At 46.2% G+C, this 12,948-nt stretch overlaps 1 protein-coding gene across 2 annotated transcripts in view; it reads right to left on the bottom strand.

Annotated features, from left to right (window-relative positions):
* PID1 (phosphotyrosine interaction domain containing 1) overlaps positions 1-12,948 on the bottom strand; it is a 66,415-nt gene that overhangs the window by 31,199 nt on the left and 22,268 nt on the right. The window contains exons 2-3 of one of the 2 annotated variants that reach the window (XM_085862940.1): positions 10,033-10,116; positions 3,196-3,333 (exon numbers count right to left, since the gene is read on the bottom strand). In XM_085862940.1, coding sequence (XP_085719066.1) covers positions 3,196-3,333; positions 10,033-10,038 — 144 coding nt within the window. In that variant the 5' untranslated portion in view covers positions 10,039-10,116. The remainder of the gene's footprint in view (positions 1-3,195; positions 3,334-10,032; positions 10,117-12,948) is intronic. The other variant, XM_085862941.1, reaches the window with a different exon arrangement.

Below are 12,948 nucleotides of genomic sequence, written 5' to 3'. Positions count from 1 at the left end.
TTTAAAAATCAACTATATTCCGAACGCAGAATGGCAGCTCAATTAAGGGAAGAAGGACGCAACGAACGGGTTAACATTTAAACAAGCACATTCATTGAATAAGCGGCACATATGCAGTCATGCAGTCATGTAATCAGGCAAGGCAAGACATGCATGCAGTTTGCAATCGACAAAGGCAAAACAAAAGCGCGCATGCAATTTTGTAACATGTAAGGGACAAACCACGAGCAATGCAAAAGAGCTACTACCGTCTATCTATTATGTACACACTTAACAGTTTTACTTAAAGACATGGCGCCACAACGATCACGCAAAGAAACAAGGAAAAACCCCAGGACAGACTAGGGGTAGACTTGACCTCTTGGGGTCTTTATAAACACGGAGCCGTGTAGACCGCAAAGGCTCCGAGAGACCGGGCTGGCTCCCTTGTCTCTCGTGGTGACTCGCCAGGGTGACCCTCGATGTCCCCTCTCCCGTGACCCATGGTTAGGCACGGTCCGGCAGGCCGTGCGCCTTGGCTCCATTGTGTTCCTCTCTCTCCAGCTCCTCACCGACTGCAGAGACCCCAGACTCTAGGCTGATTCAGCTCACAGCACGGCTCCACACAACTGCCCACAACTCCGACACCCCACTCTCTCCTCTCCTCCACACACACTCACTTGCGTTCAGCGTGCCCTTTTATCTCCACGGTGCCTTGCCCCTCCCTTCCGCCCCCCTCTTCCAGCACGCACGACAAACTTCCAGAAGAAGGGCATTTTCCTCGCTGAATCGGGGCCTTTCTCATTCTTTGCCTTTTTCACAGCTGGTCTCGCTTTTCCAATCCTCTCGCAGGGTCTGTCGTTGGGGGGGGGGGGTGGGGCCGTCGTCCGTTCTCCCCCGATGAATGCCAGGCTTCTCGAAACCGGGTGCCGAGGTGGAAATGCGGTTGTGGTGAAGGTGGTTACGATGAAGGCGGTTCTGGAGAAGGTGTTGGTGGTGGAGGTGGTTGTTGTGAAGCGGTTGATGAGGGCGATGTTGGTGGTGGAGGTGGTTGTTGTGAGCAGTTGGTCCAAATTAACGATAGCAAAAGAAAAACGGCTAACTAAAGATTCACAGCCCGGGTACACGAATAAATCCTTTAGACATCGGTGGGGAAATCTATCTGAACACAGACTTATCGACATAACTGATCTCAGGACCTATATGGTGCTCTGCGAATTTCCACAGCCGTAGCACTATATATGCCCATCTCTCTTATTACTAAAAATGTAATGTTTGTTGACTATAAAGCCCTTAAAATGACGTCAATTTTTTTTCGATAAATTACAACAAAATTTCTCTTCTTTCTCATTAAACTTTCATTTTTAATCAAATATTTAACCCCTAGATATAAAGTTGACATGTGCGTTTAATTTCTATATGTCAAAAGCGTCCATACCCGAATGTTTATATGGTTAAATTAAATTAATTCATTGATTTTAAAAAGGCCTCACAAGGCCTTACACTGTATCAAGACATCAGGAATTGCACTCTTACAATTTAAAATTTTTATCCTTTATTATTATGTAGGTTTTTGAGCAAACTCGAGTAAGATGGCCATGATATGGTATAAGATCTTGATGCAAGTAACAAGTTACACTGTTAGTCGGCTTTGATATTTTATTATATTCATTTACATAATATATAAGCACAAATAAATTCGCTATTTTTGCCACTTTACAATATACTTTCAGCACAGGACTCAGAATGCCAAGGACTCAAGCTCGGTCCAAGTGAACTTCACTCCAGCACTGACACACACACACACACACACACACACACACATACACACACACACACACACACACACACACACACACACACACACACATACACACATACACACACACACACATACACACACACATACACACATACACATACACACACATACACACACATACACACACACACACACACACACACACACACACACACACACACACACACACACACACACACACACACACACACACACAATGTCTTGAGAAAAAAACTGATATGAGTGGTGTCTGTGAGTAACAAATATGATTGGTCGAGATTATGTAAAATGCCATAATATTTTGTCAAGTGCTGCGAATAAACGGGTTTTTGAAAATGTCAAGAAGGCAATTTGTGTTCCACAATGTTCAATTAAATAATTATATTTAAATAAAATAAAGATTTTAAAGGTTGCCGAAAAAAAAAGAATCTCAGAAGTTTACCACTGTTGTTGCAGCATCGTTTACACTACCTTATTTAGCACGTTACATTTGTCCTTCATGCCTGTTGTTTGTGTCCTTTATGATGTTGCTAAAAACAGTAAGTTTCCAGTTTGGAATGATTTTTAATTTTGTTTGACTGCCAGACAGGTGGACAGACGAAGAAAATTATCTCACTCTTCTCTTCATATGCGCGATGGAGACAAATTCAGAGCCAACTTACTGCTAAACTACAGGTTTGTTTTCCGATTCATGTCCTGATTCGTGTTCAAAATGTAACATTCAATTGAAATGAAGTTGTTTTCGCTCATAAACTGATATTTGGAAACGGACAGACAGACATCCATCCATCCATTAGGACCATACTCTGTGCAGAGCGTTGGTGCCGCCGAAGCAGTCTCCTTGGCTATTGGGAACAATCCTGGACGGGTCGCCACTCCGACACAGTATACCAGCATGCTGGCACTCATTTTTGCCGACCTCGGAAGGATGACAGGCAGAGTCAACCCCACCTGGTGTTAATTCAACAGCTGAGCGGGATTTGAACTCAGGACCCTAGGATCCCAAGCCCACTACCTTAACCATTAAGCCAACACCAGGCATACAGACAGACAAAGTGAACCAATTGCCTCACCCAATTGGTAAATATTAGTGTACTTGAACCAATTGTTAAATATTGGTGTACTTTTGGCATATCCCCATACCTATTAGTGTACCCCCCTCCTCACCATACTTTGGCATATCCGAATACAAAGGGATCAATGAGTATATGATCAGATATGGAAGTTCAAAATTAAAATACAATGATTGTTCCTTTAAATGTTTAGAATATTTTAAGTGTGAAAATAATCAATGTCTGTAAGTTGCTTCTGATCCCATCATTTTTAAGCTCAGTATGATTTACATGGTTGCTAGCTTACAATTCCATCCTACTTTTAGTCAAACATGAGTGAAATATAGGCTTGATAAGGATCACCTTGCATCCAGGACATCCTTTGCGATGAGGAGAGATTGTTGTGGGAGACAGCTCAATGGCCTCACCATTAGGAGATGAGCCAGGCATGGATTGCTCTCGGCGTAGTACCAGAGCTTCCAACCTGGACTTTAACATCATCTAAGGATAGAGACATTGGACAAAAGATGGTACTGCTAGAAGGCAAAATGCAGGGAGTGACTAAGAAACCCATTAAATCGACACCATGCTGGTTGACAAATCTGGGCAGCTACCTTAAAATTAAGAAAAGCAAGGCAGCCTAACAATACTGGGAAACAGTCACAACATAAGGCCATTTGGCACATGATGTCCGTATTGTGGGTTAGCAGGAAAGCTCAACGGTTGCACACTCACGTTTGATGTCTCTTGTCTGGGTTTGTTTGCTGAGCCAATTACAAACTGGCGTATTGGTGATTTACAGGCAGGGCATTGCATCAATCATTGCACCTTCAGTCAAATGGGAAGCCAAGCCAGAGACCTGTCTGCCAACATTGTTTACTGTTGTAGGTTTAAGATCCCATGGTGTCTTTTGCTAAACATAGGCTACTGTTTCTGGCACACTGGCCAAATTACAAATCCCTGCCCTGACTATTACTGCTGGGAAGACAATGGCAAACCACACCATGAGTGCTTTGCAGCACATGAACCTACCCTTGGGCAGACCACCGAATGGAGAGATCATCTGTGTTGTGTAACCACAACTAATTTACTGCAGAAAAGGTAAGAATGCCCATCTACCTTGCACTGCTACCATCACGACACAAGAGGATGCAGCCTAACAACTATAGTTCCGATAAGTATTATGGGTTTTTTTGGACTTTTTTCATAAAAGACGGAAGGGAGGAGGTAGAAGGTAAAAGAGGAGAAAAAATATTGTTATAGGATGGATGTGAGAGGTCAGGTCAGGTATGGGAACATGTGCCAGAACAGCGCGTCACTGCGTCCACTTTCTGCTTCTGGTGCATGCTCCCCTTCCATTCTTTCACTCTCTTCAAATGATACCACAGCCGACTCCGCTTGTAAGAACACTGAATGTCTCAAATCTGTGTTTGCTTCCAAATCATGTGTCCCCAACCCCTCACTCTCAGTACCCATCCTTCCCTGCCATAACCAACTGTTCCTGGATTCTGACTTTTGCACCTGTGAAGGTAGAGAAGGTTCTTTCAACCCTCGACTCTGACTATGCAACTTGACCGGATGGCTTCAACTCACGCGTCCATAAAAGCCTACTCTTCATCTCTTTCACATCCTCTCTCTGCCCACTATCATTTTTGGTCAGTCACATTCTATCTGTTTGGAAATCCAGCAACATAACTACTTTATATAAAAAAGGACAAACAATGATCCCCTCAACTAGAAGTCAGGTCAGGTCAGGGAGCATGTGCCACAACAGCGCGTCGCTGCGTCCACTTTCCGCTGGTACTCCAGGGGCCTCCGTCTGGCCTTCCCCCAGGCAGATGCCAGGCCCATCCCCATCTCCTTGAGATGCTGGTCAACCTGCTGCAACCACGAGGCATGTGGTCGGCCCATTGGCCTCCTCCACCCACGAGACTCCCTCGCTGAGAGAATCTGGTGAGCAGGATCAGCTTTAGGAAAACGAGCCACATGTCCATACAGCCACAACTGACCCTCATGGACCATGCAGGTAACAAATCTCATCCGAGTCTCAGCAACCGCTCGTTGGACGCAAAATCTGACCAGCGATAGCCAAGGATTCTCCGAAGAGACCTGGTACCAAAGGAATTAAGTCTCCATCTCAGATCCTTGGTCAGAGTCCAAGTCTCGCATCCATAGAGCAAGACTGGAAACACCAAGGACCTGAAGACTCGGACTTTCGTCCTCCTGCACAGGTACTGGCAGCCCCACACCCATGATACAGTGAATCCATGACTCCCCAGGCCCGACCCAGACATCTATTGACCTCTGACTCACAACCTGCGGAGACATGAATATCACTGCCAAGGTAAGTGAATCTCTCCACAACCTCAACATCCTCACCACAAACAGACACAGACAGGCCAGCAGCATCCAAGATGTCATTGAAAGACTGGATATTAGTTTTGACCCAAGAAACCCGTAATGCCAGCGGCTCCGACTCCTCATTCAGCACCTCGAGGGCCCCCAAAAGGATATCTAAAGTCTCCGCGAAGATGACTGCATCATCTGCGAAATCAAGGTCCGAGATCTTGACATTCCCAAACGATGCACTGCAGCTTGATCTTTCCGACATCCTCCATAAAATCCAGTCCATATAAGTGCTGAAAAGTGTGGGGGCCAGTACACACCCCTGACGAACTCCAGTAACAACTGGAAATAAGTCGGAGATGTTACCACCACACTTCACAGCACTCTCAGTACCAGAGTAGAGTTCAGACATCAGATCGATCAGTTTTGATGGCACCCCACGAAGACCAAGAATCCTCCAGAGGACATCCCGATTCACTGAATCGAATGCTTTACAGAGATCAACATCGGCTGCAAGCAGCCCATGCCGAAACTCTCGTCTGCGTTCGGTGAGGACACGAAGAGCAAGGATACAGTCAATACCTCTTTGGTGTAAAGCCTGACTGCTCTGGACGCTGGTGCTCAAGCAGATGGTGGCGAACCCTATCAAGAATTATCCGAGCAAAGACCTTGCCCGGCACTGAGAGCAGCATCACCACTCAGTAGTTGTTGCAGTCTTGGCGATCACCCTTCCCTTTCCAGAGAGGGACAACAAGGCCCCTCTTCCAATCAGTTGGGGTGATGCCTGTGTTCCAGGCAGAGCACAAAACTGCATGCAACGACACGAGTGCAGCATTTCCACCAGCCTTGAGAAGTTCAGCATGGATGCCACAGATCCCTGGAGCTTTACCCTGTTTCAACCGGTTCACCGCAGCCCGTGTTTCCACAAGAGAAGGTGGACCACAGTTGATTGAAGGGTCAGCAACAGAGAATGTAACACCCTTGACATCCAACTCGACAGCTGGGGGATCAGCCTGGTACAACCGCTCAAAGTAACCGGCCCAGCGGGCCTTCACTTCAGACTCCTCTGTCAAGAGCTTACCACTTTCTGCTCGAACTGCAGTGCTTTGAGGGATGGGCTTGGATGAACTCAATGTGCGAATTCCCCTGTAAGCGGGACGAGAATCACCTGTCCACAGGTGATGCTCTACCCCCTCACAGATTCCTCGCACATAGGCCTCCTTGTCCACCCTTAGTGCACGTACAGTTTTACGCCTCAGCTCCCTGAACAGCTCAGCTCTGCCATTCAGCCTGGCCCTGCGACTCTGGTCAATGGTATCCAGTGTCCCTTGAGAGACAAAATTTTTCTTTTCCCTGTGGTGAGTTCCAAGACATCCACCAGCAACATCAAGGACGGTGGTCTTAAAGGCACTCCACAACTCTTCAGGACCCCCAAAAGCACCCAGACACCCCAAATGTCTACTCAGCCTGTTTGCAAATGCCTCAGCTACTCTCTCATCCTTGAGCTTGCCAACATCCAGCCAAGGCTGGGATGGTACCATTCTCCAGGATTTAAGGTGCAGCTTTGGAGTTTCTACAACAAGCCGGTGGTCAATATTGAGGAACTGAGCACTCCGGTAGACCCTGCAGGTCTGGATCATCGTCCGGCGACTGTCAACGAGGACATTGTCAATCTCCTTTGCCACACTGCCAGCGTTGGAATACCAAGTCCAGCGATGAGCTTGTGGGCGCTGAAACCATGAACCAGCCACCCTAAGTCCATGACTTCTTGCAAAGTCAAGGAACTTCGTGCTATTCTGATTCATAGTTCCTGACCCATGGGGACCAACACATGTTTCATAACCATCCCTATCAGTTCCAGTCGATGCATTGAAATTCCCCAAGACTAGAAGTGTATCTCATCTGGAGCACTGATCAGCCACATACTCCAGCATGGCGTAGAATGCATCCTTCACGGTGAGATCACTCGCCTCAGTCGGAGCATAGACAGAGACCAGGGAAATGACACCTAAGGAGTGACGAATCCTTAGTCTCATAATACGCTCGTTGACCGGTGTTACCTCAATTATCATTGGGGTGAGCTTATTGGACACAGCTCCAGCAACTTCTTGAGTATGATAATCATCAGAGCGACCAGACCAATAGTAGGTGTAACCACCCACCATTATCTCGCCGCAATCTGGTCTCCGAACCTCAGAGAGTGCTGCAATACTGATGTCCAAACGCTTGAGCTCAGATGATAACAGAGACAGGTGATCATCCTCTCTTAGGGATAGGACATTCCAGGCACCCACCCAAAGGGACCGCCTCAGGTTAACCCAAGGAGACCGTCATCTGGTGGAGGACAGCTCAGCACGACTCTGACACACTCTCCCGCAATCTGACCCAGGGATGTTACCCCATGGTTTCCCTCCTTTCATCAAAGATTGGGGGTCCCAAAGGCTTTGCCCCAATCCCATCATCCGGTGAGCTGCCCTGCGAAGGGAAGCTGCACAGGAGGTACTCCCACGGAGTGCGTTTTCAGATTTCTTTGCGTTTTTGTGTTTTGCGGAATGAAGGGTTTTACGGTGGCGGGAGTGAAAATCCTTCCACCAACCTCCTAATAAAAAGTAACCCAACTGCAGGAGGACGTCCGCAGACACAGTTGGGCACTAGATATGGATGGCCGTTGGCTCACAAGGAGCTCCTCCGCCTTTTGACAGGTTTTGTTTTTAATCCTACTGGGTGTCCATATCCAAACACCCTCCTCACCAGAAAACCTGGTGGGGGAGACGGTTTAGTCGCCGACAACCCGACCATGGAACAGGTTAGTACAGGTTTACATGGTACCTGTAGCAGGTCACAGATCTAACCTGACCTGACACACGATGTGAGAGGAGTATAGGCTTAAGGGAGATTTGAAAGGGCAATGGTTTGTTGGCTTCTTGCTATTGCATTATCCTTTTTCAATGAGTGACTTGTTTTTCAATTTTCATGTTCCTTTCTCCCCCAACTGCAAAAGTTTTGTGGCAATGAATCTGAATCTGGCAAACATACCCATAAAGTCATGTTTAACTAGATTCGGTTGTATAATGGTGAGAGAGTCCGCTCTGTTTCTGGGAGGTCGGTGGTTTTAACCTCGGCCAAGTCATACCAAAGACTTGTAGAGCATGGTTGAACAACCTGAGGTTGGTAGCCATTGCGCAGGCTTTGATGGGCCTTATGGCCTATTGTGTTGAGGTTCCTTATAAGGGAACTCGTATTTGCACTTTGTAAATGTAAGTGAACTTTGCTTTCAGTTTCTAATTGCATGACATAAACACTGGGCAAGAAATGCAAAAAAGGCAAGATGGGACTTTAAATATTATGTATTTCTCCACTGATTGCTCGGCGAGCATGCACAGAAACTCCAAGTAACAAAGTAAATCGGGGTAGCCTTCAACATCTTTCACGCCTCCCAGATAAGGATTGGAGAATGAAACGACTGAAGAATCTTTCCAAGAAGCCATAAGTGCTTGTAAGGCCTAAGTCACATTTGCCACGGCGGCCGTGGGGTCTCCAAAATCTACGGCCACTAGCAATTATAGGGCGGCCGCAGTATTTCCACGGTCACACAATATAGCAGTCACATATGTTTTTATTTTTCGGGGAGCCGCACGACGTATTTATAAATTGTGGAGACCGTGCGACATCAAATCAAAGACCATACGGCAACCCCACATTTTCGGTGACCTTAAGGGGGCCCTGCGGCGGCCATAGAATTTTCAAGGCAGACGCAAGGTAGGCTCAAGGTGCCCGCAAGGCGACCGCAGGGGGGCCCTAAGGCGAACGTGCGGCTAGACGGACGGTAATGAGTGGGTTCATGTTTTTTTTTTGTTTTTTTACCAGTTTTTTTTTTGGGCTTGTCGAATTGCTACGGAGAACGTAGAAATGAAAAAAGTTATAACCGCGTTATAATTCCACGGCGACCCCTACGGCCTGTAAAAGATAGCCAAATGGCGTAGGGCCACCCTGAGGCCACCGCAGAAACTCTGCGGCCGCCGCACGTTTCTGTCAATCAGAGGGCATACGGCCGCCGTATCCTCGCCGTAGAGCAAATGTGACTTCGGCCTAAGCATTCCTGTGAGAAAGGATTGTGTCTCTGCACAACAAAACAGTTGGAGAACTTCCTGATCAAATCGTCCAAAGAGTTGATATGTGACAGGCCGTAACACAAAAACCTCCAGCGATGTGTGCCATGAAAGGCTGAAGATGGTGCGGTCTAACAAGGTCTAACTAAACCTTTCTGCCTTTTAACACCGATGGGAAGGTTATATTTGAGGCTTCTCCATGCACAGGGTAAGTTTAAAATGATATTTACTATTAATCATGTTTGGGAGGCATGGTGGGCGGAGGGTATGGGGGCTGGGAGTGGGAGTTGTATTGGCTGTGAGTGCTGTTACAAGTATGTATTTTTGTTTGGTTCCAGGGCCACAAAATAAATTATGCTCGATTTTTGCATCTATTGGTGAAAGGAGAAGCATCTGTTCATGTGTGTGTTATATCCAGTGCCACCACTGGCTAATTGTATTAACAGGAAATGTTATGAACCAACTCCTCTCTTCCGTGGATATTTCTCATGGTCCTATAGTTCTGTGAGTCTGATTTTCGTTCAGGGACAACAATTATGGTTAATCATCTTGAAATAGCCACTCTTTCATCGAAATGCTGAAAATTTTGTTGAAAAGACAATTTGATTCACAGATTTCATACTAGCAATGGCGTTTTAAAAGTGCCCTGCTCATTTCATTCATACGTCATTCTGAAAGTCCCGCATTGACAGCGACACAGATAGTGAGCTGGTGGAAGGTGTCAGGTGACTCGTGAACAGTTTACCATCATGGATGGAACTTTTTGGGACACTCATATGTAAACGTTGTCCATGAAGCTGCTCTTTGTGACACGCTTTGCCTTCACCTCCTGATAGGAAATGGGTGTAGATGGAAAACAAGAAAGGGAGAGTTGAAGAGGTTTTATGTAGTTATTCAAATCAAATTCAATTTCTCAATCCAGGAAGAAAGTACATCCAAAAATACATCTAAAATAATAAATGTGTGTGTGTTCTCAATAATTCCAAAACCATGAAACCCAGCAACCTGAAGCTTTGCATGCATACTAAGGCAGCTCCATGGGAGTGCCTGAATGAAAACTGGGTGTTTGGGTCAATTTAATCACCCCTTTTGAAGATCATTTACAGCAAAACGAGTACAGCCTTACTTTTGGACAGCCTGCATTCGGCTCGCTCAGGTTGGGGGTCTTAATCGGCCATATTGTCCGTTCAGCTCAAAAATGCCTTTCCTTGGAACAGGTCGGTTTCTGTATGATGAAGCTTCATACCTATGCATCACTGTATACATCGCTGATCTTCATACCTACAAATCATTGTATACATTGCAATGCTTATAAACGCCCGGAGATGCCAGTGTTCATACCTATATTTAATTTCCACACATGCGATAAGCTTGAGAATTTCTGAACCTGAGCCAAATTTCAAAATTTTAACTGTGGAATTGACCTTTGCAGCAGTTCTGACTGTGAAACATAAAGTGTTAATTTGTCCAATTCGGTCATTGTTTGACACTCCAGGCGTCTCCAGGTGGTGCTGATTATGACTAATCGCTAATCGCTTGCCAAGCCTGCCGTTCTTTATCAACCGTTTTGTTGGAGTGCTTGCTTGAGTGCTTAATCCACTTGGCAAGCACCCTACAGTCAATCGCGGTATGACGCACATAGTTCGTGTCATCCGGTTTGCCCGCTGAAAGTGTTGTTAAATTGGGTTTTCTTCACACGAGATCACATTTTCACCTTTTTCTGTGATCTGCTTTCATGATATTAATATCGTTACATATCGCCACAGTATGCTGCCATCCCTTCCCCTCACGCTGCCTTCCCTTCCCCTCATGCTTCCTTCCCTTCCCCTCATGATAACCTCCTCCCATTTCCCCTCCATCACTATATAACTCTCCAGAGGTCGAGGAGAGTAAGGAGTGTCAAAGAATGTGTGAATTGGACAAATTAACACTTTTTTTTAGCAGTCAGAACTGCTGCTAGGTTCAATTCCAGTTTCCAATTTTGAAATTTTTGAAGATATTTTGGAGCTTATTGCATTTTAGTTGTAAAATATGTGCAGAACTTAAATAAAGGCATGAACACTGGCGCGGCTTTTTCGAAGATTTAAGGAAAACGACCTTCCTTCCCTTCTTCTCATGCTTACCTCCTCGCAATGCCCCACTCCCCTTCACCCCCCACGGACGTCTCCAGGTGGTGTCTGAGCGGTGTGCGGGTGGTGTTTAGTATGACTCATTTGAACATGCTATTTTAACGTAACCCATTTAATTTAATCCTGTACTAATGCCGGCAGATTGAACCATCCTCCCCCCCCCCACCCTTCTCCTCAAATCCCACCACCATATGCAAGTCCAGAACCCCTCCCCACTTCCCACTCAAGTCCCCCTCCCAAACGCCAGTCCAGAACACTCCTACCCCTCCCAACCCCTCCCTTCCTCTCTCCCCTTCCCCCTCCCCTCCTCTCTCCCCAATCCTCCTCGCTCCCACCCTCTCCCAGAGTGTATAGCAATATGTGGTGAGGCGATGTTTTCTCCCCTCTTGCACACCACCTCCTCGCCTCCCCCTCACTCCCACCCACATAGCCACCCCACCCCTCTTCACTCCCGACTCCATCCTTTCTTTCTTTCCATACCCTCTCTCCTTTCTCTCTCCCCTCCATCCTCTTTCCCTTCCCTCCCTTCTCTCCCCCTGTGCTCCATTCTCTCTCTCTCTCTCCACCCCCACCCTACCCCCCACCATTCTCTCCCTGCCCCTCTCAAAATTCCCATCAGTTGTATTTGCTAGCTTAAAAAACAAAAAAAACAACATCATCTCAGAACTGCATTACTTTAAAGCAAGGCCTTTTTACATGAGCACTGCTCAATGTATAAATCATGGGTCCACAAAGCTGTCCAAGTAAATGCAAAAGGCCATTTGCATATCCTGGTGGTAACCCGAAATATGAAGGAGCTTCAAGCTGCTCCATAGATTAAACATGCGGTTAATGTTTTTGAATGCGGAAGTCGTTAAACGTGTACTGAAGTCAGAGCATATTTCATAACATCAGTAAACTCTGAATCGAATTTGCACAAAATGTTACAGAGAGTAGAGCCAGGCATACGATGGTGCACACAGAATAAGGGTAGAAAAATGTACTTTTCTTTGTACTCGTTTACACATTCCAGGTGGAAGGACAATTCCAGATGTATCGTAGATCTTGGAAAAATTTCAGAAGCATGAATTTGCCAGCAGGCAGTATGTGCCAAAGCAAACATCACGATGTCACATTATGAATAAGGATGTGAATGAAAACACCCCCAACGACACCCCGACACCGAACAGAGACTCTGAGTGAAAATCTCAGGGGTTTTGCCACACATGGGGAGAGTTGCCACGAAAAATATCACAACGGAAACAATGGGCAGAGGCAGGAGCTGAGAAAACGATCGGCTGCATCGAAGAATTCCACCGCCTGTCTTTGTTTGTATCATGAAGGAGGAGGCTCCCCTTATCGAGGAGACAATGAGCTGCTTGTAAGAGCAGGTCCAAGATGCTTCTCAAAGAGTAGGCCATTGTTCGGATGAATAGCAGATTCTTTGAATGCAGCAGATTGCCTTCAGGCAGTTCGGATGATCAGCGAATTTCTCCAATGAAATAAAAAGATTAGCTCATTGTTTCGGCCACAATATTTCGTCCAAATTTCAA

This window comes from Eptatretus burgeri, chromosome 17 (genome assembly GCF_056783735.1).
Source record: "Eptatretus burgeri isolate ZD-2024b chromosome 17, Ebu_testis_v1, whole genome shotgun sequence".
Classification (NCBI taxonomy): domain Eukaryota; kingdom Metazoa; phylum Chordata; class Myxini; order Myxiniformes; family Myxinidae; genus Eptatretus; species Eptatretus burgeri.
Note: the sequence above shows the minus strand (reverse complement) of the source record. Positions and strands in the feature narration are given on the sequence as shown.